Below are 25,696 nucleotides of genomic sequence, written 5' to 3'. Positions count from 1 at the left end.
TATTAGAAGTTGGGCTTGAATCTCATCCCTTCAAGGCCCCTGGGTCCTTAGGCAAATTCACCAACCTCTTCTCAGCAAATGACAGCCTTGCTTATCAGGACTTCCCTCCCAGAAAAAGTGTCCTCTCATCAGACGCCTGACGGCTCCAGGTCTGACTCAGTTTCCCTTGTCTCTAGCATAATTTTGGCAACACCGCTGTTCTTTCCAGAGGAGGCACCAGAGTGGACCGAGCTGTGTGGGAGACAGTGAGCTGGAACTTTCCTGAAGTGCACGAGGGAACCTGCCCCACTCATCCACCCAAGTTGTTGGTCTCACCCACAGAACAAATCATGCAATGTATCTGCTTTTTTTTCTTGATTCCCCCACAAATCAAGTCAGCAGATGGGAAAAGTATTTACGTTTTTATTTAGGAACAATCAAAAGATTTGAAGTACCATTTCGGCCCATTTCAAATTGTACAAGCAGTTTGTCCCTGTCCCCCTCCCTTATCCAAATCCACAGATACAAAATCTAGGAAATGTGCAATTTGCATCTTAGAAATAGCAGCATCCCCACAGGGGACCTCGTGAGGCCTGGAGACTCAGCCCAGAGAGGGCGGCCCTTTCCTCCCAGCCCAGCACAGCCACAGTCCAAAGGCAAGTTCCATCTTTCTGTTAAAAACACTTCCCCAGGGTGAAGAGTCCCCTTCCACCAGGCCTAGTGACGGTCAAGGTGCACCTGTGCCTCTCTCTGGATTGGCCTCTCACACTCGGCCACCACAGGAGGAGGGGCCCGCTGGACCAACAGAAACAGGGCAGTGGCCTCAGCACCAAGACAACGGCTTCTTGGGTGTCTGGGGGGACAGGAAGTGCACCACCAGCACACTGGTCCTGCCACCCCTGCCTCCCTTCCCGCAGCTGCCCTCGGGGAATGCAGGGTCTGTGCTGAAGACCAGGCCGTCAGTGACCGGGTGGCAGGGGAGCAGGGACAAGGCATCAGGACAGCACCCGCAGGCCTCCAGCAACCTCCGGGAAGACTGCGCTCGATACGCTTTCAATCCGCAACGCCAGCAGGGCTACTCATTCTTCTGAACAACAGCGATGGCACGTTTGGCCCTCCCCATACACTGAACAAAGCGGTGCCCGGAAGCCCAGCAGGCACCCACTCTCCCCGCACCCACCCAGCACCACCCAGCACCACCCAGCGGCCTGCCCCGCAGGCTGCATCTGCCCAGGGCCAGCGGCACTGGCTCTCCCAGTCACACCTGCAGCAAACTGAGGGGCGGGGGTGCCGAATGTTGGAACACAAATGAAGGGCGAGCCAGCGCCCGTGGGGCGGTGCCTGTGCCCTCAGGGTGCGCCGGCCCTGGTGCTGCCCCGGAACCTGCCCCCTGCAGCTCTCCATCGGGGACTCAGAACAGCCCTCACCCCAGACCCTCCACCTCCAGCTCCCCGCACGGCACGTGGAGCGCCTTCAGATCATCCACTTATCAAGGAAAGAAATAGACACTAGAAAGCATTAGCCAAGGAGCCCTAGTCATTCCCACGCTGGAGGGGCTCCTGCGCCAGAGCCAGGCTCCTGAACAACAGGCACTGATGGCAGGTAAACACACTCGTCAGGTCCCCAGCTTGCCACCTGCCCTGGGTGGACGGCAGGAGAGACACCGGCAGCCAGAGGGAAGACAACCACAGTCCCCAGTGAGAAGCCAGGCTCTGGTCCGGGCTGTGTCTGAGGGCCATGGAAGCTAGGCCGTGACAGCAAAGCAGGAGCCACACGTTCCCTGCCAAGCCTCACCTCCCGCAAACCAAAATACAGGGTTTTAAAAACTCCAGGCAGCAGGTCCTTGCCCCGTTCTCATCTGCAGGGTGAGCAGTGCCTTTTTCATGGGTCCCCGCCCTGCTCTGGACCACGGGGCAGGTAGGACGGCTGGTTCCCGCTGGATCCAGGCCGTCAGATCTCCAGTCTGGTGCAGGACTGGCCTCCATTCAAAGGAGAGGCCAGATTTGAAGGCAGGTCACAGAACAGAGCTCAGGGCTGAAGAACCAAAGATCTGGCTGCCCACCATCTCTCAGGCAAATGCCCCATCTGTACTCCTCCGACCTCACGCTCCTGAGGACGTGGGTCAGCCCTCGCCCTCCCTCCCCAGTGTGACTTGGCACTGGGAACACACAGATGTTCCTGCGGAAAACGAATCAGAACCAAGGCCTGTGGGTTCTGTCTGTCTAGACTTAGAGCTGGGTTGGGTGGCAAGTCCGGTGGTATCACAGTCACCACGTCCACTATTCACTTGCTCGGCCAAAATCAAAATCCATCCCGGGCTCGGCTGTGATCAATGGGCCACAGGAGACAATGCAGTGGATGCCCTAGACTGAAGCCTTGCTCAGGGAGGGGACCGACCAGGGAGGGTGTGGGCACCACACTCCCTGGTTTCCCAGGCGTGGCAGCTTCTCCTAAGGCAGGTGCTCCCCCAGCCACTGGAGATGCGCTCCGAAGGCCTGGGCAGGAAGCTGATTCAGGAGGGCTTGGTGGGGGTGTGCTCCAGAGGGGTTAGGGAGGATGGAGCCCTGTTACTCTCGACTCAGGTAAGCTGCTGGCTTTGGCCCAGAAGGGCTGGCCGTGCGCACCTTTCTTTCCATGTCTAGAGGACCTTTCTTTAGCATACAACTGAGCCTTGCGAATCAATGGGATACAGAAAACTTACACGTGATACAAAACATGAGTCAAACTGATAACCTGCCCCAGGTAAAGTCTCAGCAAGGAAAAGGTGGGGTGAGGGGGAGAAGCTTTAGGAAAAGCCCAAATTCCAGGTTTGGTTTGTTTAAGATTTTTTCTTGGCTAGTTCTCATCTCCTGCCAAGTACCTTTATCCACCTGGGCTGTGATGTCTGAATAGATAAAGCTGCTTCAACCCAAGGATTTTGGTCCAAGAAGAGGAAGACCAGAGGCAGCGGGGCGGCACAAGCAGGGCGCCGTGGGCGAGGATGGGCACAGAAAGACCGTGGAAGGCAGCCTTGCCCACGGGAGGAGGGGCTGCAGGGCCTGTCACGGGACCACTGACTGAGCTGGATAAAGCCCAAAACAGCCACACCTCGGCCTGGAGAACACGCTGAAACTCCCTAGTGGGATAGCCTCCAGGGCCATCAGTACACGCGAGAGCCTGCAAGGTACCCCTCGCCCACCTCCCACCTTCGCTTCTGGTCAGCAGGTGTGGGGCCTTGAGTCAAGGGGCTCTGGTCCGCTCGGACAACTGCCGGGCACTCAGCTGCCAAAGCAGCTCTAGTCCCACAGGACCACCCACCCAAGGGGCCAGCACACCTTCCAGCCAGGGCTTTCCCCTTAAGGAACCCGGGACTCCAGAGAATGAGAGCCTGCCTCCCAGATCAAAAAGCTCCTTAAACGTCAAGAATTAAAATAAGTACTCAAAATATGCAAAGTGTATGTGTCATAAATCCAGGTTTCCTTTATCACAACTCACCTATTAAAACTGGATCTACAACCCTATGTAAAAAATATAATCAACTAAACACATACAAGGCAACAAGGAAAACACTGACACACTTCAGCATCTCTGATGAGCCCAAGTGCATACGGAGGTGGGCAAGATTAGTCACCCTGTAAAACAAGCTTGTTCTTTGGGAGAGACTGACCCCACCCTTCCTCCGTCAGCTCTGCAGGCCACCAACTGCCTTCTAGCAAAGGCGACATCACAGAATCCAACCCTCGGGTAGGGTGCAAACCCACGGTGACCTGCCTGGCCACAGGCCCACATCCCCACCACTCTGGGGCGCCCCGATTCCAGGCTGCAGTAGGCACTTCTCTGTGCCCGGGTGGCTGTGTTCATGGCTTTGCTCCCAGAGCCCTGGGTACCTGCCGCAATGTCCCTTAGGTACCTACTCGACAACCCGTCTGTCTCCATCACTTGTGATCACTTCACTCATTCAAGCATAAGGCTTGAACCCGACTTACTCACTCACGTCCGAGAGCACAGGAAGGAGGAGGGTCTGTCTGCCTGCTAGGCTCCTTACCTGGGCATCCTGCCACTTAGAAATGTGGCCCTGGCTGTTGAGCAGGGCCAGCATCTGGGAGGAAAACCTGCATGGTGGGCATCACAGTAACTTCTCCATCTTTCAAGGATGAGCTGGTGCCAAGGGCTGGTCACTCTCTCTGTCCTGCATTAACTTGTCCACCAAGTAATTTATTTTTTCTGTCTTGCTGTTTGGGTTGTAAATGACATGTGGATACAAATAAAATAACGAAAAAAATCCTCTCTAAAAACAGCTCTTCAGTCAGTGCACCCAGAGTGGCATCTCAGACATTGGAGATGGCTTCGCCCTGGCTGCCCCGTGTCCCGGCCACCCCTACAGGCTACTTTACCCAACACCCATGTGCCACTAAGTTCCTCCAGTGTGCACGTCAGGTGTACAGTTCACAAGGATCAAATGAGGATCTGTACTGTACATGTGTGTATATATAAATTAATCTGCATGTACACCAACACCACAAGAAAAGTGCAGGTGTCTGTTCTCTGAAGAAAGGCAATCACTTGCCATGCTTGGCAGTTCTGCAGAGGCCTTGGGGCAACAGCTTCACACCCAAAATGGAAAGGATACAAAAACAAGCTGCGCAACTTGCCAAGGACTCACAAGTCACCTGTTGGAAACAAAGAAGAGGTGGTCCCTGATGAGACAGGGCGAGCAGGTGAAGACACTTGAGAAGAACGAGGGTGCAAGGGCTTCTGGTTTCCAAAGAAAGCCTCTCTTGGTGGTGGGAGGCGCTCAGAGCCAAGCCCGTGGGGGGCCTGGTCCAGAACCTGGGTGGGCTGAGGGAGGAGGACCATGCCTAACCCACCGCCAGCATTTCTTGCCCAGAGCTCCTGCCCTGTCTCTGGGGTCTCCTTGTGCTGCCCACCCAGCCGGGGCCCAGGAGCAGCAGGCCTCTGAGGCCTTGGTGCTTTGGGCAGCAGGTGGTTTCTGGGAAGTGATGCGCCCTTTGCCAGCCCCACTCTTCGCCTGCTGCTCTCGGAGCAGCTGGTCTTGGGAGAGAAAGGTATTTACCATTTAGCACAGCTTTGTAAGCAAGTTTCCCAATGTTTCAAAGGCACCTTTTCTTGTGATTTTTCTCAATTAAAAAGAAATGAATAGGAGGGTTAGGCTAAAGTAGACAGAGATTTTGTTTCCAGTTTGGGGATATAAACATAGAACTTTAAAAAACATCCTCACAAGGACCTGTCCAGCGATGTCCAGCTCGCCTGCCAGGCCCCGGGCACGGGGGTCAGGAGTACTGTGGTGCTCTGCCAGGAACCCCCACACACAGGCCTTTGTGCTGAGGGCCACCCCGGCTCTGGTAACTCTGAGAAGTCCCCGGATCCCACCAGCTCTCACTCTCACTCCGGGCGAGCCGGGGTCCTCCTTCCCAAACGAGAGGCGGCTTTGCAGTGAGTGTGGACAGAGGGCTGTGAAGCCCAACAGCCAGAGCTACAGCCCAAGGCTGCACTTCCGTGTTCATCTCCCACCCATTTCTCTCGTCTCTTCCTCTCGCCCTCAACACGTCTAGACTGAAGGAAAAAAAGGCGGCACATCAGTACATTAGGCTTAACAACAAATGTTTCTTTAGTTGATCTGCTCACTGGAGAATTATGGTCCATGATTCAAACTCCCACGATAAAGCAGAAATACTGTAACAACTTAAAGAGAGTGAAAAGCATCAAATACTAATCACATGATCGGTCCATTTTTTTAAACTGTGGGTAACAGCAGGTTCTGCCCTGATTATCCCAAAAGGCAAGGCAAGCCTGCTGTGATACGTTGCTGGTCACCGCTCAAGGTAGCAGACATCTCTTCAAAGGTGCTGCCTTCCTTGAGGAGGGCAAAGGGGGCCCCAGGGGTTGCAGGTGTAGTTCTGAGTGTGTGATAACCCTAGTCGACCAAGGAAGGTGCAGGAACATGCGGCCCAGTGAGCTCCAGAGAACAGACACAGGGTGTTTCCGGAGATGATGTAAAAGACAAGGTACTGCTTTGCTAACCAGAGTTTCTATGTAATGAAAGTATTTATCATCTGATGCTTTATTAAATGTGTGTAGGCAGATTTATATGATAAAAACTTGATTCTGTCTATGAATATGAACTCTGAACTATTTATCCACTGGAAGGCAAAGGAAAGGTCCTATGTTGTGGGCGGAAGAACTGACAGGCGCTTCTCCCCGTTGGCTGGGCGGTGGCAGGCCAGGGCAGCGGTGGGCTTGGGCTGCGTGGAGGCCTCGGGAAGCCCTGTGTGAGCCCAGAGACTGGGCTTGGGGGCGGCCTTTGGCAGCAGAGTTGGATCGGGCCCTTCCACGCAGCAGGCGGCATTCAAGACGGGCCAGTCCTTCGCAGCCATTGCTTCCCATTCAGTCTGTTTCTGAGAAGAAAACACAGGCCGGTCACCTCTGCTTGCATGGCCCCAGGACAGCCTGTCCTGGGTGTCCAGGATGGCGGCACGGGCTTCGGGGGCTTTTCAATTCCACGAGCAGTGCCTTCCTGCCAGCCCTCCCTGACTCTCCAGCCTGGGGGAAGGTGGAGAAGGGCACACGGGCTAAGGACGGGATGCCTGCCACAGCTGGTGAGGCCCCGACCCTCGCAGGCACCACGGCAAGCCCAGGCGCAGAGCTGGGCCGGGAGCCTGTCTTCTCTAGGCCCGCTGACCCTTGCTTGCTGCGCGGCTCCATTTCCTGGGCCGCCGCCCCTGAAGTCCTGTCCTGGGCTGCCTCATCTGGCCCTCCCCCTGGGCTCTCCAGAACACACGGCTCTGGTACAGCAGCAGCTGGGGCTGCTTTCTGATGTGTGTCCCCCTGATGTCTTTACTTCATCTGTGACTTCTAACCCTGAAGTCTATGTTACAGGGCCCTCGCCTGCCACGATTCCTTGTGTTGAGGCTGGCCGAGAAAGCCGTGAGAAACCAACTACAGACAGACAAACCCTCCCTGGACCCACAGATACCTGCCTCAGCTACAGAAGGATGCCGCCATGAAGGCGTGGACACCCGCCGCCACTCCCGCTCTGTCCCACTGAGGACACCAGCTCTTCACTTAGTGTTGGATTTACCAGCGGAGGGGAGCCAGTGCTGGAGATTTGACCCATTCATCCCAACTCCATGTTAGCATTTTTAATTGCAGTCAAATATACATAACATAAAACCTACCATTTTAACCATTTTTAAGTATACAATTAAGTGGCATTAAGTACATTCACAATGTTGTGTAACCACCACCCTATTTCTAGCTACTCAAGAATATAGTTCAGTGGAATTTTAATTAAAACAAAAACTGAAGAAATGAGTTTGTTCCAGCTCCTGCAATCTGCCTCTCTGCTGGCAGAGCCTAAGCCAGGGGAGGGGCAGGCCTGGCGCTGGAGAAGGTGCCCATGGGAACCAGCCCTGTGAAGCCAAACCTGACCCCTGCAGGGACCTGACTGACTCAGGGGGTCTGGAGGAAACAGGTCAAGTTCCAAAATACCGGCCCTGGAACCAACTACTAAAGGTCCACAAATCAGGAACCTGGGAATCCAGATACATCCTTGGTTTCCACAGCCTCCTGTGAAGAGCTAAGTTTCATGGCTCCTGGCCATCCTGTGATGAGGCCTCTAGTGAGGATGGTGGGGAGGGAAGGGAAAGGCTGGGAACTCAGGGATAGGACCCTGGAAAACCAGCACCCAATAACGTGACTTATCTGAGGCTTCATACTGTCTTCAATAAAATAACCCTCTAAAGCTCTCTTTCAAGTACGGATACCATGATCCAGAGAAACTGAGGATCAAAATTCAAGCTTCTGATTCCACATGTGTCTTAGAGGGAAGACAGTTTTCCATTACCTCTACATCAAGAAGCGCAATAGAAATACAAATTACAGGATGTTTCATTATTAAAAAAAAAAAAAAAGCATTTCATGTATCTAAGGCCAGATTAAAGGCTCTGTCTGCTTTGTTCACCAATTTGAGTTGAATTTCCTCATAAGCCCTATTGCTCTCTCCTGCCCAGTGGTTGTGGCTCTGTCTGGCTCAGACGACGTTTTGACATATTCTCCTTTTGCTAAGAAATGACTAGAGAAGTATAAATCCTTGTAGTTCACTCTGCTCCTTCCCCTGCACAGGTTTTAAAAACATGAAATGGAGCAAACAGCTCTCAACTCTTAATCATATGATGTGCCAGTGGCTTCTGATGCCAGGTGCCCCCCTAAAGCAGCCAGGGCCAATGTGGTCCTGATGCCGACAGCCTTAGAAACAGCGGATGCTCCGGGCACTAAATTTAGTGCCCGCCGCAAGTGCTCCCACACCCACAGGGGATAGCGCGGCCCCCACGGGCTCCTTACCCAGCTGAGGTCCAGCCTGAGGACTCGGCGTGTCAAAGGGCTCTGAGCGGGCCTCAGGGGCACTGGGCTCCCACGACTCACTGTTTTCAGACACCTCCGAATAGGTGTCGCCTGTCCCTTTGTGAACTGCCGCAGGCTCACCGGGGCCCTGGCCCTCGCTGCCCGTGTCGGCCACAGCCCGGGTCTCCTCACCCATTTTCTCCGCAAACCACTGTTTGACCTGCTGGGCACCCATCTGGGTCTTGTCGCAGAGGCTCTGCAGGTCCTCCTCGAACAGCATCTTGTGCGTCACGTAATAGTCTTGCAGCAGCTCCCGGTTGCCGGGGGCGATGACCAGCAGCCCCGGGGGGAAGTTGCCCCGCTTATAGTCTTCGTACCACTTGAGCTGGCCGTTCTTCAGGGCGTACCTGCTATCCCCGAACCAGCGCACCACCTCGGGCCGCGGCAGGCCCGTCTGGGCCATGATGGCCTCGTAGTCCTGGTTGCTGGGCCACTGAGTCTGCACGAAGAGCTGCCGCAGCAGGTGCCGCTGCTGGGCCGTCTTTTTGTAGCTCACCTTGCCCGGGGGCTGCTCCGCCAGCTTGTTCGGCACATCGTCCTCGGGCTCGCAGATGCCCAGCCCGGGAAGCTCGCTCCTGCCATTGGCCTCTGTGACCCGCAGGTTCTTGAGGTTGATTTTGATGGGGCTGACTTTGCGTTCTGCCAGTGTGTGGCTGCTGGGCACTTCTGGGGAGCCGTTCTCACCCAGGACCCTCAGGTCACCGGCTGAGCCCTCCTCCCCCTCGTCCTCAGCAGCCTCCTCCTCCCCATGGGAGGCACCCTCCTCAACCTTCTTGGCCTCCTTGGCGCTCACTTTTTTCCGCCTCTCTGAAAACCAGCCATCGATCTCCCTGCGGGTCATTTTGGTCTCAGTCCTCAGACGGTCCAGCTCCTCATCGAGAGGAAGGGGGTTTTGTGCAAAGCTACTCTCCAGGGCTCTGAGCTGCTCAGGGGCTCGCTCTTTGTATTTGGTTGGTGTGAAGTCAGGGGTCTGGTGCCAGGACTGTCGTTTGGCCGAAGGAGGGGTGGCCAGGGTAGCCGCCGTGGGGATGCAGGGCACCTCCGGGGCCTTGGATGATGGGGGGAAGGGCACCTCTGGCACAGAGTCCCCAAGGATGGAGCCGTGCTCTCCAGGCAGCCCGGCCCGGGAGCCCTTCAGGTTCCGGCAGTGGTACCTGCGGTCACTGAACCACTTCCGCACCTCCCTCGTGCTGAGGCCGGTCACTTTGGTCAGATGCTCAACTTCACTCTGTCCTGGGAACTGGTTCCGACAGAAGCTACCTTTCAGAGCTGACAGCTGTTCGTGAGATTTTTTGTTTTTGTAGATGCTGGCGTCGAGGAACGCTTGGGAGGTAATGCTGGGGCATGCTGTGAGGAGCGACTGGGCCGCGTTCACCACCTTCACGGCCGACGTGGTATTTGAACACACAGTGTTAATGGGTGCCACAGTGGGCGGCTTGGGGACAGATGTGACTGCCAAGGGAAGAGACGAGCTGGGTGCCTGCAATCCGTTGGCCATCAGTGGCTGAGTGACCAGAAGTCCCCCGGCTGTGCCCTCCGGCTGTCCCACGACGTGACCCGGCAGAGCAGCCTGGATGAGATGTTGGACGTTGCCGGCACTGGCAACCAGAGGGGTGTTGAGAACAGTGATTGTGGGCTGAGGGACGGACTGAATGACCGTGTTGAACATCTTTTTCCGGGCGTCCTCGATCTCCTCTGGGGACCAGCTGATACCTTGTTTCAGCCTCTGGGCAGTGAACCAGATCTTGAGCTGTTCTTCTGGGTACTTGGTGACCACAGTCAAATAGCAGAGCTCGGCTTTGGTTGGATAGGGGAACTTGTGGAAAGAGTTCTTCAGGAAGCTGTTGGAGTCCATGGCTGCATTGTATGTGGGAATGCTGCTCAGCGGGATCATCACCTTGGGAAGGGACTTGGCCGTGGGCAGGGGCTGGTGAGCATGGTGCTGGGCATGGGCCGGGGGCGGCTGCTGGAGGGAGAGGAACTGGGCGATCCCCGCTGGCAACACTGGCACCGTTCCTATCAGGGGCCCGTTGGCCGCGTGGGGGGGTTTGGCAGAGCTGGTAGAGGCCTGGCTGACTGGAACCGCCCCATTGACAAAGGCATGGTCCCCCTCTTTCACCTCCGCGTCCCCCGCTGAAGGGTTTGGTAAGGCCTCACCAGTGGGCTGATTGGGGACATTCTCCTTGAGCGTGTGAATTTTTTTGGCCTCAGCTTTACCTTTCATTATCTTCATGATTGGAGTTTTGGTGATGATGATTTCAGCCTGTCCATCCGTCCCTTCCACATTTGGCTCACCCAATGGATCGGGAGGGCTGGTGCTCTCAGGGACGCTCTGCTCCACGACTACATGATTGTCTGGTTTGGCCACATGCCACACAAAGCTGGCTTCCCCCGAGTGACACTTGGCATTGTGCAGAGAAAGCCCCTCAGGAGTTTTTGCCAGAAAACTGCATTCAGTGCATACAAAAGTTGGGTCTTTATTAAAGTCTGTGTGCTCTGAGTTCAGATGTCCCACAAACTGGGTTATGTCCTGGGATCTGAAGTCACAATATTTACAGGCATATGAGTAGCCGTCCAAGGTGCTCCGGTGCCCGTTGGCCAGCGTGGCACCGTCGGTACTGCTGGCGCTCTGGGTGGCCTCACTGCTGGTGGCAGGTGCTTCCGGGGGCATATCCTGCTGGGGCACCTCCCGTGTGGCCTCCGCAGGCTGGGCCTCAGCACTGGCGTCCGGCAGCACCACGGTCTTCACAGGGATCATGCATGGGGTGGTGGACTTCCTCTTGCTGGCCATGGCGATGACCACGCCGGGTGATCCACGGGCGAGAGCGGGTCCCGTTGGGGGCCTCACAGCACAGGGCCCAGCGGCACCATGAGGGCCAAAGAAAAGCTTCCGAGGGCAGCTTGTTCAGTTGGTCGTGGAAAGCAAGTTTTCCCTGTTAAACCTGAAGAGGAAGAAAGAAAACATGGTGAGGGTCTCCCGAGCTGTCAGTGCGTTTCTCAGATTCCCAGACATACTCTCTGCTGGCCTCTGACTGTCCGGGCCTTTTCACTAGAAGTCCAGCAACTGCTTGGATGTGACGTTTGAGTCAGGAGCTCCCCAAACACTCACAGAATAGTGCCCTGCAGAGTGACATGGGGGCGTCCCAATACCATCTGACAGACCTCAGCTGTGTGTTTTTGTTTTGTGCTTCTCTCTGTATCCTTGTATAGAGTAACTCAGATTAAACGACAACAAAATAATCCTCTTTTGGACCTCCAGATTAATTCTGACCATGTCAGAGTGAGAACAAAAGATCCTAGTGTAATTCTTGTTTAAATGTTTGGGCCAAGAAGGGCTTTCTTTTCACAGCCTGCCCACGGATAAGAACAGGATGCCGCCTCTGCCTCTCTCGAGCCAGGCCCAGAGGCCAAGTCCGCTGTGGCGTGTGAACTGGGGGTGGCTGGGGTGGGGGACGCTGCCGCTATAGGAGCTGGGTGCTCTCAGTGGACCATCCCTGCTGGCTGCCCTGTCACCGCATTCCAGGACGTGGAAGAGGGGTCACCTGCAGTTACTGGCTGTACCCTGGACTGCTGTTGCTCAGGTAAAGCCCAAGGTCGGAGTGTCAGGGGATCACAGACACAGTCTGTGGCCCAGTGATGGTACATCTCCCTCTGGGGGTGGCACCTCCACACGTGGCCTCACCTCGGGTGTGCAGGCCACACGTGACTTTGTACTGGCCTTATTTTTTTCTTTCTGTACCTTGATTATTCCTTTAAAAAAAAACTTAAATCTTTGATCCATGTGAAATTCATTTCAAAAGCTGGGATGACTGACTTATTTACATGTAAAATACTTTTTAACAATAATTCTTTCATGAGATGCCAGGAGAAAGGTGTTTCTGTGATCTCTATTATTAACATAATACCACCACGATCATCACTGCAATTGTAATGCTGAAAATGAGACTCCAAACCGAAGAAAGGCGGAGGACAGAAAGCTACAGCACTCAGTGCTGTGGAAGAGGGCCATCCTTCTCACTTCTGACGTTCAGTACAGGTGATGTCATTGATTTATGACACTTCCTGATTTGCCACCTTCTTTCTGACTTCTGCCCTGGGGAAAGGTGAACAACAGTGGCTGTGAACACAGGTTTGAGAGGAGAGAAGGAAGGGAACCACAGACCTGCCAGCTAATGCAGCAAGCAGGTGCTCACCCCACTGAGGAGCAGGGGAGTGCAGGACCCGACCGACTGGCACAGCACCTGAGACTCAGGCTGTAACTGACAGTTGCGATGAGGGCTGGGCTCCTCTCAGGAAGAGTAACGTTATGTTCCTGGTATTTTATACAAGGCTGAGAAGGGGACAACATGAAGATGGACTTGATTTGGGGAAATAGTCCCAATGTCATTCAAAATTAAGTCTCAAGGTGGCCCCAAATTGTCTTCCAAATCAGTGATCAAGGGAAGCACCCCTGCTAGCCAGTCTCCCAGTGGGTCAGTGGTTAAGGAGGAAGGCGATCACAAAATAGCAGCAGTGGGGGCAGTGGCAGCAGCTGCCAGAGATTACTAAGTGCTTAGTGCTGTAGGAAGTGCTTCCACACACACCCTCTCCCCTTCCTCTCACAACCACCTCTCACAATTCCCATTTTACAGATGAGAACGACCAGGCTCAGAGAAGCACAGTGACGCTGGAAGGGCACACAGCTAGGAGGCAGCAGAGGCTGGCACTCTGGCCCAGGAGCCTGCCACCTTCACCAGTCCACACAGTGAGCTCTCTGAGCAACCACAACATGGCTGGAATAGGGCTGCATGACTTTGCGAAGCTCTGTTTCCCCACAACGTTTATTAGGAAAAATTTCAAACAAACTTGAAAGAATTTTACAGTGAACATCCACACACTCACCACCTGGATGCTGACCAGGTGGCTATTTTCAGCAACATTACCCACTTAGGTAAGTTGAAGTTTGTCTATTTGTCATTTGTAATAGTTAAATAAAAAAAAAAAAAACTGGAGAAATGCAAATGTCTATTAACAGCTAGACTGGTTTTAAAACCAATTTTTAATCCAATATTTTTAAAAGGGTATCTAATAAAAGTTGTGCTTAAAGAGTAAAGCTCTAATTATCTAGAAAATCATTCCTCCAGAAAACATTCATGGACCATGTCTGACAACTGAGGCACTAATTACCATGTGGAAACACACTGTTTGCTAAGCCACGCCCTGAGTGAGGTGAGCTGATATAAATGCGAGGTTTTGTGCTGCCAGAGATTCTCAAAAAAGGACCAGATGACAACTGTAGGGTCATCGCTCTTTGTACAATCCTTCCTATGCCCTGTCTCGAAAATTTCTGTCTTGTAAATGGACTGTTTTTTACTGAGGAGATAAGAAGGAAAGTATGTAACTTTAAAAAAATCTGTCTTTGAAAATTGGGAATTGCTTGATTCATTAAGTCAGCTAAGCTGGAGCTAACAGTCACTGTACTTCAACTGCAAAATATACAACTGGGGCTTGAAAAAATATATATATATATGAGTTTTTAGATCAAATTCTTAAAGTGTTTAGCTTTAAACTATAGCTAAGTTAGGAACTTTCTGTTGTGGTTTGAATTCTGAGGCAGGAACTGGGAGGACAATAAGAGTTCAACAGAAGAATTCAAATGTTTAGAAAGGCGGCTGCCAGCAGACTCTTTCCAAGTGTTCTGGTGGCCGGGCTGCGGCCCTCCTGGACACACAACCCACAACTTACCAACAAAAACAGGAATAATGAAAGAAGTTGACAGAGTTACAGAAACACAATCATAGTGAGAGATTTTAATACACTACTCCTGGTTCTGAAAGCTCAAGTAGACAATAAAAAAGGTATAAAGAATGAAACTTCTACAATGAGGTTGATTTGACAGATATGGGTAGTCAAATATTCTGCTGTAATCAATTTCATATTTTTTAAACATTCATGAAACATATTTAAAAGTTGGTCATGCAGTACAGTAAATCACATATAAACCTTAACTCATTCCAAAATAAAAATCTGCAGGTAGCATTCCCTTTTTAATTGTTACCAACAACAGTTTTTTGTTGAAATGTATCCTTCCTCCTTTCTTTTTTTTGGGGGGGTGGAGTAGTAATTAGGTTTGTTTATTCCAGTGGAGGTACTGGGGACTAAACCCAGGACCTCGTGCACGCTAAACAAACGCTTTACCACTGAGCTATACCCTCCCTCCCATCCTTTTTCCTTTTTATTTCAAATTATGCTTCATATATAAAGTCATCTCTATCAGAAATAATGAATAAAGGTGAAAATTCTCCCTATTCTTCCAAAAGATAGCCACTGTCACCAATCCAGTTTCTGTTATTTCAGATATGTTTTCTAGGCGTAGGTTACTGTAACTAATTTTTTAAAAACCCAAAATGGAGTTGTATTTTCACATTTGGCTCTGCTTCTCTCTTTTCCTTCCACAAGAATGTACTTTCAATATCTTTCCATGTCAGGACCTACAGTTTATCTCACTCTTTTAAACAAGGTTCTAATTTATGGATGTATCATAACTTACTTAAACAATCTAGCTGTTAATAGACATTTGCATTTCTCCAGGTTTCTTTAAACTATTACAAATAATGGCTCAATGGCTATCCCTGCAAATACTTTTGTGCATTTGAAAATATCTGAAATTCTGAGTATTGTATAAGTAGAACTGCTGTGGCATTTAAGATATTGTCAGTAAAATACAAAACTGCCCTTCAGATAGATGGTAATGATTCTCAGTCTCCTGACTAGAGAATGAAGTGCTCTCGGTGTCACTGCGTGTCATTACTACTTCTGGTCTTTGCTAATTTGATACATAAAAAACTGGACACTATTGTTTTAACTTGCATTTCTTTATAAGCATGGCTAAGAATATTTTCACATGTCATTGACATTTTATAATAAATCATGTCCCTTTTTCTCTGAATTTAAGTGTTCTCTATATATTTAGGAAATTGACTCCGTCAGCTATCACAAATGAAGCTGTGGTTTATACTGAGATTGCAAGGATGTTTTAATAATACTAGGAAATGTCTACAAGTTATTAATTTCATTAGTAAATTGAAAGAGAGAAACTGAAGCAGCATTTAATAGAATTATACTCTTGCCTTCTATTGTGGTAAAAAACATATAACATAAAAATTTCCAGCTTAAACACTCTGAAGTGTGCAGTACAATAGTGTTAACTACACTTGCACTGTTATAAAACAGATCTCCAGCACTCTTTTCATCTTGCAAAACTGAAACTCTGTACTCACTGAACAATAGGTCCCCTTTCCCAGCTCCCAACCCTTGAAAACCACCATTCTACTTTCTGCCGCTATGAGTCTGAGAACTTTAGACACCCCCATGTACGTAGAACCATGTATTATTTGTGTTTCTGTGACTGGCTTATATCGCTTAGCTTGATGTCCTCAAGGTTCACCCATTTGTACCATGTGACAGGATTTCCTTAGTTTTAAAGGCTAAATAATATTCCATTGTATGTACAGACCACATTTTCTTTATCTACTCATCTGCTGATGGACATTTAGGTTGCTTCCACCTTTAATAATCCTGCTATGAACATGGGTGTACAAATATCTCTTTGAATCCCTGCTTTCAATTCTTTTGGATATGTACCCTGAAGTAGGTTTGCTGGACACATGGTGATTCTATTTTTTATTTACTGAGGAAACTTCATAATGTTTTTCATAGCAGTGACACCATTTTATATTCTAACCAACAGCAACAAGAGTTCCAATTTTTCCACACCTTCACCAACACTTATTTTGTGGTTTGCTTTTTTTTTTTTTTTTTTTGATAGTGGCCACACTAACAGGTATGAGGTGATATCTCATTCGGTTTGAGTTGCATTTCCCTGATGACTGGTCACGCTGAGCATCTCTCTATAAGCTCGTTGGCCATTTGTATAGCTTCTTTTGGAGAAATGTCTATTCAAGTCCTTTGCCCATTTTTTAATCAGGCTATTTGGTTTTTTTTTTTTTTTTTTTACTGTTGTGTTACAGGAGTTCTTTATATATTCCAGATATTCACCCATTGTCAGATAGATTTGTAAATGTTTTCTCCCACTCCACAGGTTGCTCTTGCATTCTGTTGTTTCCTTTGATGCATAGAAATTTTTGAGGTTGATGTACTGTCATTGTCTATTTTTGCTCTTGTTGCATGTGTTTTTGTGTCATAGCCAAGAAATCACTGCCAAACCATGATCATGAAGCTTTTTTCTTATGTTCTCTTCTAGGAGTTTTTATAAGTCTCAGGCTTTATGTTTAGGTCTTTATTTTTGAGTTAATTTTTTACATGGTGTAAGATAATGGTCTAACTCTATTCTTTCGCATATGGATCTCTAGTTTTCCCATAGCAGCATTTGTTGAAGAGACTCTCCTTTCTCCACTGTGTAGCCTTGGTATCCTTGATAAAGATCATTTGACCATATATTGGAGAATTTTATTTCTGGGCTCTCTATTCTGTTCCACTGGTCTATGTCTGTCTTTATGCCAGTACCATACTGTTTTGGTCACTGTAGTATCATAATATATTTTGAAACCAAGAACTGTGAGGACTCTAGCTTTGTTTTTATTTCCAGGATTGTTTTGGCTATTCAGGATCCTTTGAGATTCATATGAATTTTAGAATATTTTTTCTATTTCTGCAAGAAAATGTCATTGGGATTTTGATAGGGATGCACTGAACCTGTAGATTACTTTAGGTAACATGAACATGATAACAATATTGAGTCTTCCAATCCATGAACAAGAGATGTCTATTTATTTGCATTTTCTTTCATTTCTTTTGGCATTTTTTTGTAGTTTTTAGTGACAAGTCTTTTGACTTCTTGATTAAGTTTACTCAAGTATTTTATTCTTTTTGATTCTATTGTAAATGAAATTGTTTTCCAATTTCCTTTTTGGATTTTTCACTGTTAATAGATAGAAACTGATTTTGTTGTGTATTGATTTTGTATTCTGTAACTTTGCTGAAGTCCTTTGTTCTAATGGTTATTCTGGTAGAATCTTTAGGGTTTTCTACCTATATATATGATCATGTCATCCGTATACAGAGATAATTTATACTTCTTCCTTTCCAAGTTGGATGCCTCTCCTAAGACTTCCAGTAGTATGTTGAAAAGAAGCAGTGACAGTGGGCATCCTTGCCTTGTTCCTAATCTTAGACAAAAAGCTTTCCATTTTTCACAATTAAGCATAGTATTAACTGTAGGCTTTTCATATATGGCCTTTATTATTTTGGGATAATTATCTTCTATTCCTAGTTTGTTGACATTTTTATCATGAAAGGATGTTTAGATTTATCAAGGGCTTTTCTTCATCAGTTGAGATTATCATTTGATTTTTGGCCTTCGTTTTGTTAATTTGACTTATTACATTGATTGATTTTCATATTGAACTATCCTTGCATTCCAGGAACAATCCCACTTGGTCATACATAGTGTATAATCCTTTTAATGTGCTGTTGAATTCGATTTGCTAATATTTTGTTAAGCATTTTGTATCAGTATTCATCAGTGATATTGGTCTACAGTTTTCTTATAGTATCTTTGTCTGGTTTTAATATCAGGGTAATGCTGACCTTATAAAATGAGCTTGAAAGTATTCCTCCTCTTCAATTTTTGGAAGATTCTGAGAAGGTGTGGTGTCAAAATTCATTCATTCATTCATTCATTCTTTCTTTCTTTCATTATTGAGGTATAGTTAATTTAAAATTCTTCAAATGCTTGGTAGCAATCTCCAGTGAAGCCATCTAGTCCTGGGCTTTTCTTTGTTGGGAGGTTTTTGATTACTGATTTAATCTCCTTACTAGTTATAGTCTGGCCAGATTTTTTATTTCTTCATGATTCAGTCTTGGTAGGTTGTATGTATTGATGAATTTATCCATTTCTTCTAGGTTATCCAATTTGTTAGTGTATAATAGTCTCTTATCCTTTTCATTTTTGTAGCATCAGTTATACTGTCTCTTCTTTCATTTCTGAATTTGTTATTGGAGTCTTCTTTTTTCTTAATCTGGCTAAAGGTTTGTCAATTCTGTTGATCTTTTAAAAAAAAACACAATGTTTTATTTCCTTGACTTTTTCCTATTGTCTTTTATTCTTTGTTTATTTCCCCTCTAATCTTTATTATTTCCTTCTTTTTGATAGCTTTACATTTAGTTTGTTCTTTTCCTACTTCTTTGAGGTGTAAAGTTAGGTTGTTGATTTCAGATCCTTCTTTTTTAATGAAATCATTTACCACCATAACTGTCCCTCTTAGTATTGCTTTTGCTGCACCCATAACTTTTGATATGTTGTATTTTTGTTTTCATTTGTTACAGGATATTTCCTAGTTTTCCTTGTGATTTCTTCCTTGACCCACTGGTTGCTCAAGAACGTGTTGTTTAATTTCCACATACTTGTGAATTGTTCAATTTTCCTTTTGCTATTGATATCTAGTTTTACTTCATTATGGTTGGAAAAGATACTTGGCACAATTTCAATCTTCTTAAATTTGTTAAGACTTTTTTTGTGTGTCCTAATGTGTGATCTATCCTAGAGAATGTTCCACATGTGCTTGAGAACATATATATTCTGCTGTTGCTGGGTGGAATGTTCTATATATGCCTGTTAGGTCCAATTTGTATTTGGGGTTGTTCAGGTCTAAACTATCATTCTTGAAAGGATTTACCAAAGGAACAAATAAAGGAAAAAAGGAGGAAATGTCCTTAGATGAAGGATTCCTACCAGAAACCACAGCAAATATACCTAATAGTGAACCACTCAAGTCAGATACAAGGTAAGGATTCCCATTATCAGCATTTAACACTGTAATAGGATCCTAGATAGTAAAAACTGATGAGACAAACTGGTATTATTTGCATGTAAGGGGACTGTCTAGTGACGAAATCCCCCCCAAAATTATTATAACTAATAAGAGACCTAACAGGATGATGAGATACATTTGCAACACATACAAATCATTAACTTTCCCATATGCCAAAAATAATCAATTAGAGAAGAAAATAGAAGGGTTGGGGAGGGAAAGAGCCCATTACATTAACAAGCAAATGTGGAAAAGATCTCAGAACAAAACTTACACCACCTCATACCTGTCAAAATGGCTATCATCCAAACATCTACAAATAACAAATGTTGGTGAGGACGTGGAGAAAAGGAATCCTTGTACACTGCTGGTGGGAATGTATACTGGTGCAGCCACCACAGAAACAGTACGGAGGTTCCTCAAAAAACTAAAAGTAGAACTACTATGTGATTCAGCAGTTCCACTGCTGGGTATATATTCAAAGAAAACAAAAACACTACAAAAAGATACATGCACCCCAATGTTAATAGCAGCATTGTTTACAACAGCCAAGATATGGAAGCAACTTAAGTGTCCATAAACAGATGAATAGATAAAGAAGATGTGATATATATATATATATATATATATATGTATATTCAATGGAATATTACTCAGCTATAAAAAAGGATGAAGTTCTGCCATGTGTGACAAATTGAACAGACCTAGAGGATATTATGCTTAGTGAAATAAGTCAGACAAAGAAAGATAAATACTCAACGTTATCACTTATATGTGCAATCTAAAAAATAAAACAAACAAAAATAGAATCACAGATATAGAGAACAAACTAGTGGTTACCAGTGGTGTGAGGGAACGTGGGGAGAGGTAAGATAGAGGTATGGGATTAAGAGATACAAACCATTATGAATAAAATAAACAACAAGGATATATTGTACAGCACAGGGGAATATAGCCATTATGCTATAAAAACTTTAAATGGAGTATAATCTATAAAAGTATTGAATCACTATGTTGTATATGTGAAACATATAATATTTTAAGTCAACTATGCCTCAATTTAAAAAAATTTAAATAAACTTTATAAGACATGTATAATATCTGTATGACAATAACTGCAAAGCTTTAATAAGAACGAAAAAGAAGACCTAAATAAATGTAGAGTCATATTCCTGGGGGTAAAGGTTTAGAATTATATAGATGTCAGCTCTCTCTAGATTAATCTCTAAGTTCATAAGAATTATAATTACAATTAAAATACCATCAGGTAAAGCAAGTATTGTAAAATGTTAATGGTAAAATCTAAGTATAAGTATATGGATGTTCAATTTTTTTCAATTTTTCTGTATGTTTAAAATTTTTTATTTAAAACAATGTTGGGGGAAATGCATTACAATTTTTGATGGAATTTGGCAAGCAGTCTGAAATTCCTCTGGAAGGAAAAAAGTACAAAATAGCTTTAAAAGTTGTAAGACAGAACTATTTAGAGGAATTTGCTTTATAGTAAAACATACTTTAAAGCTAGAATAATTAAAATAATATACTATCAGCATAAGAAATGATGAATGAATGAATCTTCTAGACAGACTTTATATATATGGGATTTTCAGAATATGAAAGCAGTGCTCTTTTTAAATCAGTTGGGAAAGAGAGACAAATGAGTAAGTATTAGGACAACTGAGTTCAATCTCTAACTCACATTACAAAGAACAATATTTTTCAAGTGAATTGAACAGAGAAATATAACAAGCAAAATTATAAACATCTCAGAATAAAATTAAGAGAATTTTTTTAGGTCATGCTGAGGAAGTTCTTTGCAACACTCAAAGCCTAGAAACCACAAAGAAAAGGTTGATTTGTCTACATAAGTATCACAAACTTTTGAATTCAAAAGGAAACCACTAATAAGATTTAAACACAAGTGACACAATGTGGGGAAATTTATACAACATTATAAATAATTAATATTTACAATGTATAAGACAAAAATGCTAGGAAAAAGGGCAAAGAAATGAACACACAAGATACATCAACTATAAAGTAGGAAAGATGCTGAACGTCACTAGTAATTAGGGAAATTGGAAGTAAATCAAAAATGAGATTTTTCCCTTTCCTCACAGATTGGCAAGAATCGGAAAGACAGACTATATAGTACTCACGCACTATTGGTGAGAGCATAAGTTGGTGAAATTTTTATGAAGGTCAATTTAGCAACAGTCATCAAAATTTTTAAAAGCATGTCCTTTTACCTGGCCATTTCACTTCTAAGAACCCACACAGTCTGATGAAGTAGTAAAATACATGCACATGATCACAAAGATATCAGTAAGGTCATTCATTGCATCATCTCTTAGCATTAACAATGTCCATTAGTAAATGATAAAACAAGAGAACATATGTACCAGGAGATGAAATGCAGCCATTGAAAAGAATAAAGACCTATGTGTACTGATTGTGAATACATCGCCAAGACATATTTAAATAATAAACTATGCAGTATACTGCATAATAAAATACATGATTCATTGTATAATGAACAATCTATCTAGACTTGTATTTATTTGCGTATGAACAGAATTTGAAAGAACAAAGGAAAAATACTGATCCATTAAACAGTAACAATTATTGATAAGGAAAGGAACATTTACTTTTTTTATTCATGCCCATCTATATTGTCTGAATTTGTTACAATCGTGTTGCTTTTAATTTAAAAAATAGCAGTTAAGGATTAAAATAAATAAAATTAATAATGCCAGTGAGAGGTATACCTTGCAAACAGGGTGGCCAGCATATGGAATGTGGCCACAGAGTAAATTCCTCATTTACAGCTGGGAGGTTTCAGTGTGACATGAACCATCCTGTACACAAGAGGAACAAGAGGAGGCATGGTGAACGGGGGGCCCTGATACCCTCCACAGGTGCCAAGGCTTAGTCCAAATGGAGCCCCTAATTGGCGTCACTAGCTCATCATTTACTTGGCAAACTGGCCCTGCTGAAGTCATTCAGTTGGAACATTAATGACAACTGCCGTGGATTTGCCTGTGCCAGGGAGGTGGGGGGAATCTGCCCACTCATTGTTTTCAGACATCAATTTCAAGTCATCAATGGATTTGACCATTTCATTGGACTTCTGACACCCCAAAATCCATAATGGCACAATTTGAGGCAGAATCCTTGGAAATGCAGAGTTTTGACACTTGAAAATAGCCCTAGCTACAAACATCCTAAAAATCATATATTTGTGTGAAGTTGCATACAATGGTTGAAAAAAATTAGCGAACACCATGCACTGGAAGTGTCAAAAAGGGGGCCAGATGTGCAAGCAAAACAAAGCAAAAACCCCAGCAGGTTCTTGCGTGAAATCGGTCCGGGCTGTAAGTGACAGAATGTATAAATACCTTTTAGAGTCCCTGTTTGGCACAAATCAAGTGATCCCAACAAGAGAGGCAGTGGCTGGTACTGTGAACGCCTGCCATAAACTCCAAGTGAAATCAATGGGTTCCATCTCGAGATTTCTGAAGTGTAAGATAAAACCTCACACAAGCGGCTCCACTTGCACCAATGGCGCCACTGCTATGCTACAAAGTAAGTCTGAGAAATTTCCACGACCTACCATGAAACTGGATTTACTTCAGTTCTGTCTCTTAAGGTGCTTCGTAGCCTGCAAGCACTTTCGTCTCTTTTGATCCATCCCGACAGCCTCCTGAATCGGATATTATGCCCGCCCCCCCATGGCAGTAAGGAGCTGTGGAGCAAGAAAGGAGAGGGGTTGGGACCAAAGTCTCACGCATTCGTCTGTGAGCCTGCCTGATATGCTGACTCTAACTCCTATGTTCTTTTCCAGGCCACATTCACTCTGAATTCCAACTGAATATAAACCCACTGCCTTTAATTATTTTTAAAGCATTTACATTATTAATGACACAATTTTGAACCTTCTCTCAGAGGGCTCAAGGATTTTATAAGCTGAACTGGTCCACTGTTGTTATTTTTAAAAATTAATATGACTTGACAGAGCTTTCGTGATCCTTAATATGGATAACATTTTTAGATGGTCGCAAGAGGGGATGTCTTCTTCACTCTTGTGTATGACAAGAGAACTCAGCACAGCGGGGCTACGAGATTGGACAGACGTTAGTCAGCAGGAATCTACAACAAAAAGAACACAAGGGAGACCATCCATTCTCAGGAATGTGTGTGGGCAGGACCTTGGCTGCCCAGCAGATACGCTGGCTAGAACTGTCAGATTTCCGCTGAAACAAAGGAAAGACTTAAAAAGAACTAAAGTCTGTTTCTAAGCCCAAGTCCTCAAGTGTCGAAGCCATGCCAAGCCCAGAGCTGGCCTCATTTTACCCTCTGGATACTTAAGGGTCACAATACACTCTGCATTTAGGAATCACCATCCAGTGGAGGGCTCAGGGCCAGTGCTCTCTACTTGCTTTTTCCTCTCAAACAATTCTTGTTTCTGTCAAGTCACCAACAGAAATAGCCTGCTCCTGTCAGATGTTATCACCTCTACAGTGAACAGTAATTTATTCTTTCTCAAGCTCAGAAAGGTGATGATGATGAAAATACAGTGGCCTCAGAATTAAAGGGACTTTAGAGACCACATATTTCAATCGCTTGTCTTTGCATGAATCATCTTGAAAGCATCACTACTGTGGTTAGGATGGCTAACTGCCCAGTACTACAAGGTGGTTAGGCTAGCCTATGCCTGAATACCTCCAGAGATGGGGAGACCAACATCTATTGGGGTTGAAAAGATGTTGGAAATGGCTAGCACCCCTGAAAATTACCTTCCTGTAGGTTCTACTAAGTTTACTTTTTCACTCAAAAATAGTTGAAGACTTACTATATGTTCAGTACTTCAAGCCAGGCTCTAGGTATACAAGGGTATCTGAAAGAGGCCATCCCCGTAGTCAAGAAGCTAATTGTTTGTTGGGGTTATTAGGCTGTTCACCAGTGGTCTGGGGCTTGCTTTCCTTCTGGTTACATTGAATTTCCCTGCCCAGCTGTAGTTGGGTGTAAACAATGAAATGTAAGCAAATGTGTCATTTCTAGGGAAAGTACATGCTTTGCCTCACTGTTTACTCTCTAGCTTGGCAACTGGCAATGTTTCAGGCTGTGGCTACACTGTCAGCCTGGGTCCTAAAGAGAGAAAAGCTGACCCAAAATGTACACATAATGTCAGCAAGAAGTAACCTTTGTGGTTTTAAGGCAGGGTGGTTTTTGGAGTTGCTTGTTATTGCAGCATAATCCAGCCCATCCTGACTGATACACAGTATAAGGGAAGCCAAGCCAGACAAACAAATCAACCAAAATTAAACCATAAGCCGAGTGCTTCAGGGGAGGCGTGCACAAGATTCAGGGAGGGTGCAAAGACTGACCACCGCCTCAGTTTTACGGAGGCCTTAGGTAAGGCCTCACAGAGAGGGTGGCCTTTGAAACAGGATGGAGGATGAGTAGACCCTGCCAAGTAGACATGTTGAGGGAAAGGGTGTTCCGGACAGAGGAACACTTTATGCAAAGCCACAGAGGGAAGAAGGGATAAGGTGTGGAGAGATCCAGGTTTTGCCAGCACATGAATGTGGTGGATTTCCCATGAAGCTGAAGGAGCTGGAGCTTCTGGGACCCTTACTTGATGGGTACCTTCCTCCAATGCTGGTACCTGTATTTTTATAAATTTATAATTACATTCTTGATAACTTTTCCCCCCTCAGGAAAACCTCCCTTCTAATGTTCAGGTTCCACCAAAGCTGGGTTTGCTTTTGAGGGGTGGAGGGGAGAAAGGCGATCTTCTCCACAGACCTGTCGATCTTCCCCATGACACCTTTTTCAACATTTGAAAGAAAGAATCACGTCCCTAAGAATCTTTCTTCCCCCAAGCCAATCATCCTCACTGCTGCACGGGGCATCATGGGTGGGAATGTCTGGCATCATCTCTATTGCTCTTTCCTGAATGTGCTCCTGTTTGTCTAGAGCCCTCTGAAGAGGAGCACTTGAATCTAAATCTAATTCTCCAGATGGCATCTGAATGTATTTATCACATCAGAGTTTCGTGTATCATACTTAATTCTTCTATAGAGGCTGTTACTTAAATGAGGTCAGATTATTTATGCTGTGAGAATCCCCAGAAAAATATGGAGCAGTGTGCTCTTGGATTTAATTCACACCTAGTACCAGTACCAAAATACAACACTTGTCTGTCTCCCTTTAGGTCTGGCAGACTTTGAGGAACAAGTTTGATAGAGAAAAGAAAGATAATTCATATAACACGTTACTAAGCGCCTACCCTGCACCAGGCACGGTCCTAGATGTTAGAATATGGGTAAGATAAAAAAGAGTTATAAAATTCTCTGCCTTCCTGGAGTTTACATTCTAGTTTAGGGGAGAGATGATGCACCAAATAAGTAAGTAAGTGAAATTGTGTGTTAAGGAGTAATAAGTGCAACGGAGAAAAATAAAGCAGGAAAGCGGATGAGGAGTGTAGTGGGTAGGGAGGAGAC

At 45.8% G+C, this 25,696-nt stretch overlaps 1 protein-coding gene across 9 annotated transcripts in view; it reads right to left on the bottom strand.

Moving 5' to 3' along the window:
• Positions 1-382: 382 nt before the first annotated feature.
• Positions 383-25,696, bottom strand: part of ZHX3 (zinc fingers and homeoboxes 3) — a 120,917-nt gene continuing 95,603 nt past the window's right edge. For all 9 annotated transcript variants that reach the window (XM_010975256.3, XM_064475686.1, XM_064475682.1 and 6 more), the window contains 2 exons: positions 8,320-11,321; positions 383-6,374 (listed from right to left, as the gene is read on the bottom strand). In XM_010975256.3, the coding sequence (XP_010973558.1) occupies positions 6,364-6,374; positions 8,320-11,170 (2,862 nt within the window). In that variant the 5' untranslated portion in view covers positions 11,171-11,321 and the 3' untranslated portion in view covers positions 383-6,363. The remainder of the gene's footprint in view (positions 6,375-8,319; positions 11,322-25,696) is intronic.

This window comes from Camelus dromedarius, chromosome 18, assembly GCF_036321535.1.
Source record: "Camelus dromedarius isolate mCamDro1 chromosome 18, mCamDro1.pat, whole genome shotgun sequence".
Taxonomy (NCBI): Eukaryota; Metazoa; Chordata; class Mammalia; order Artiodactyla; family Camelidae; genus Camelus; species Camelus dromedarius.
The sequence above is the reverse complement of the archived record's forward strand: the minus strand, read 5'-3'. Positions and strand labels throughout refer to the sequence as shown.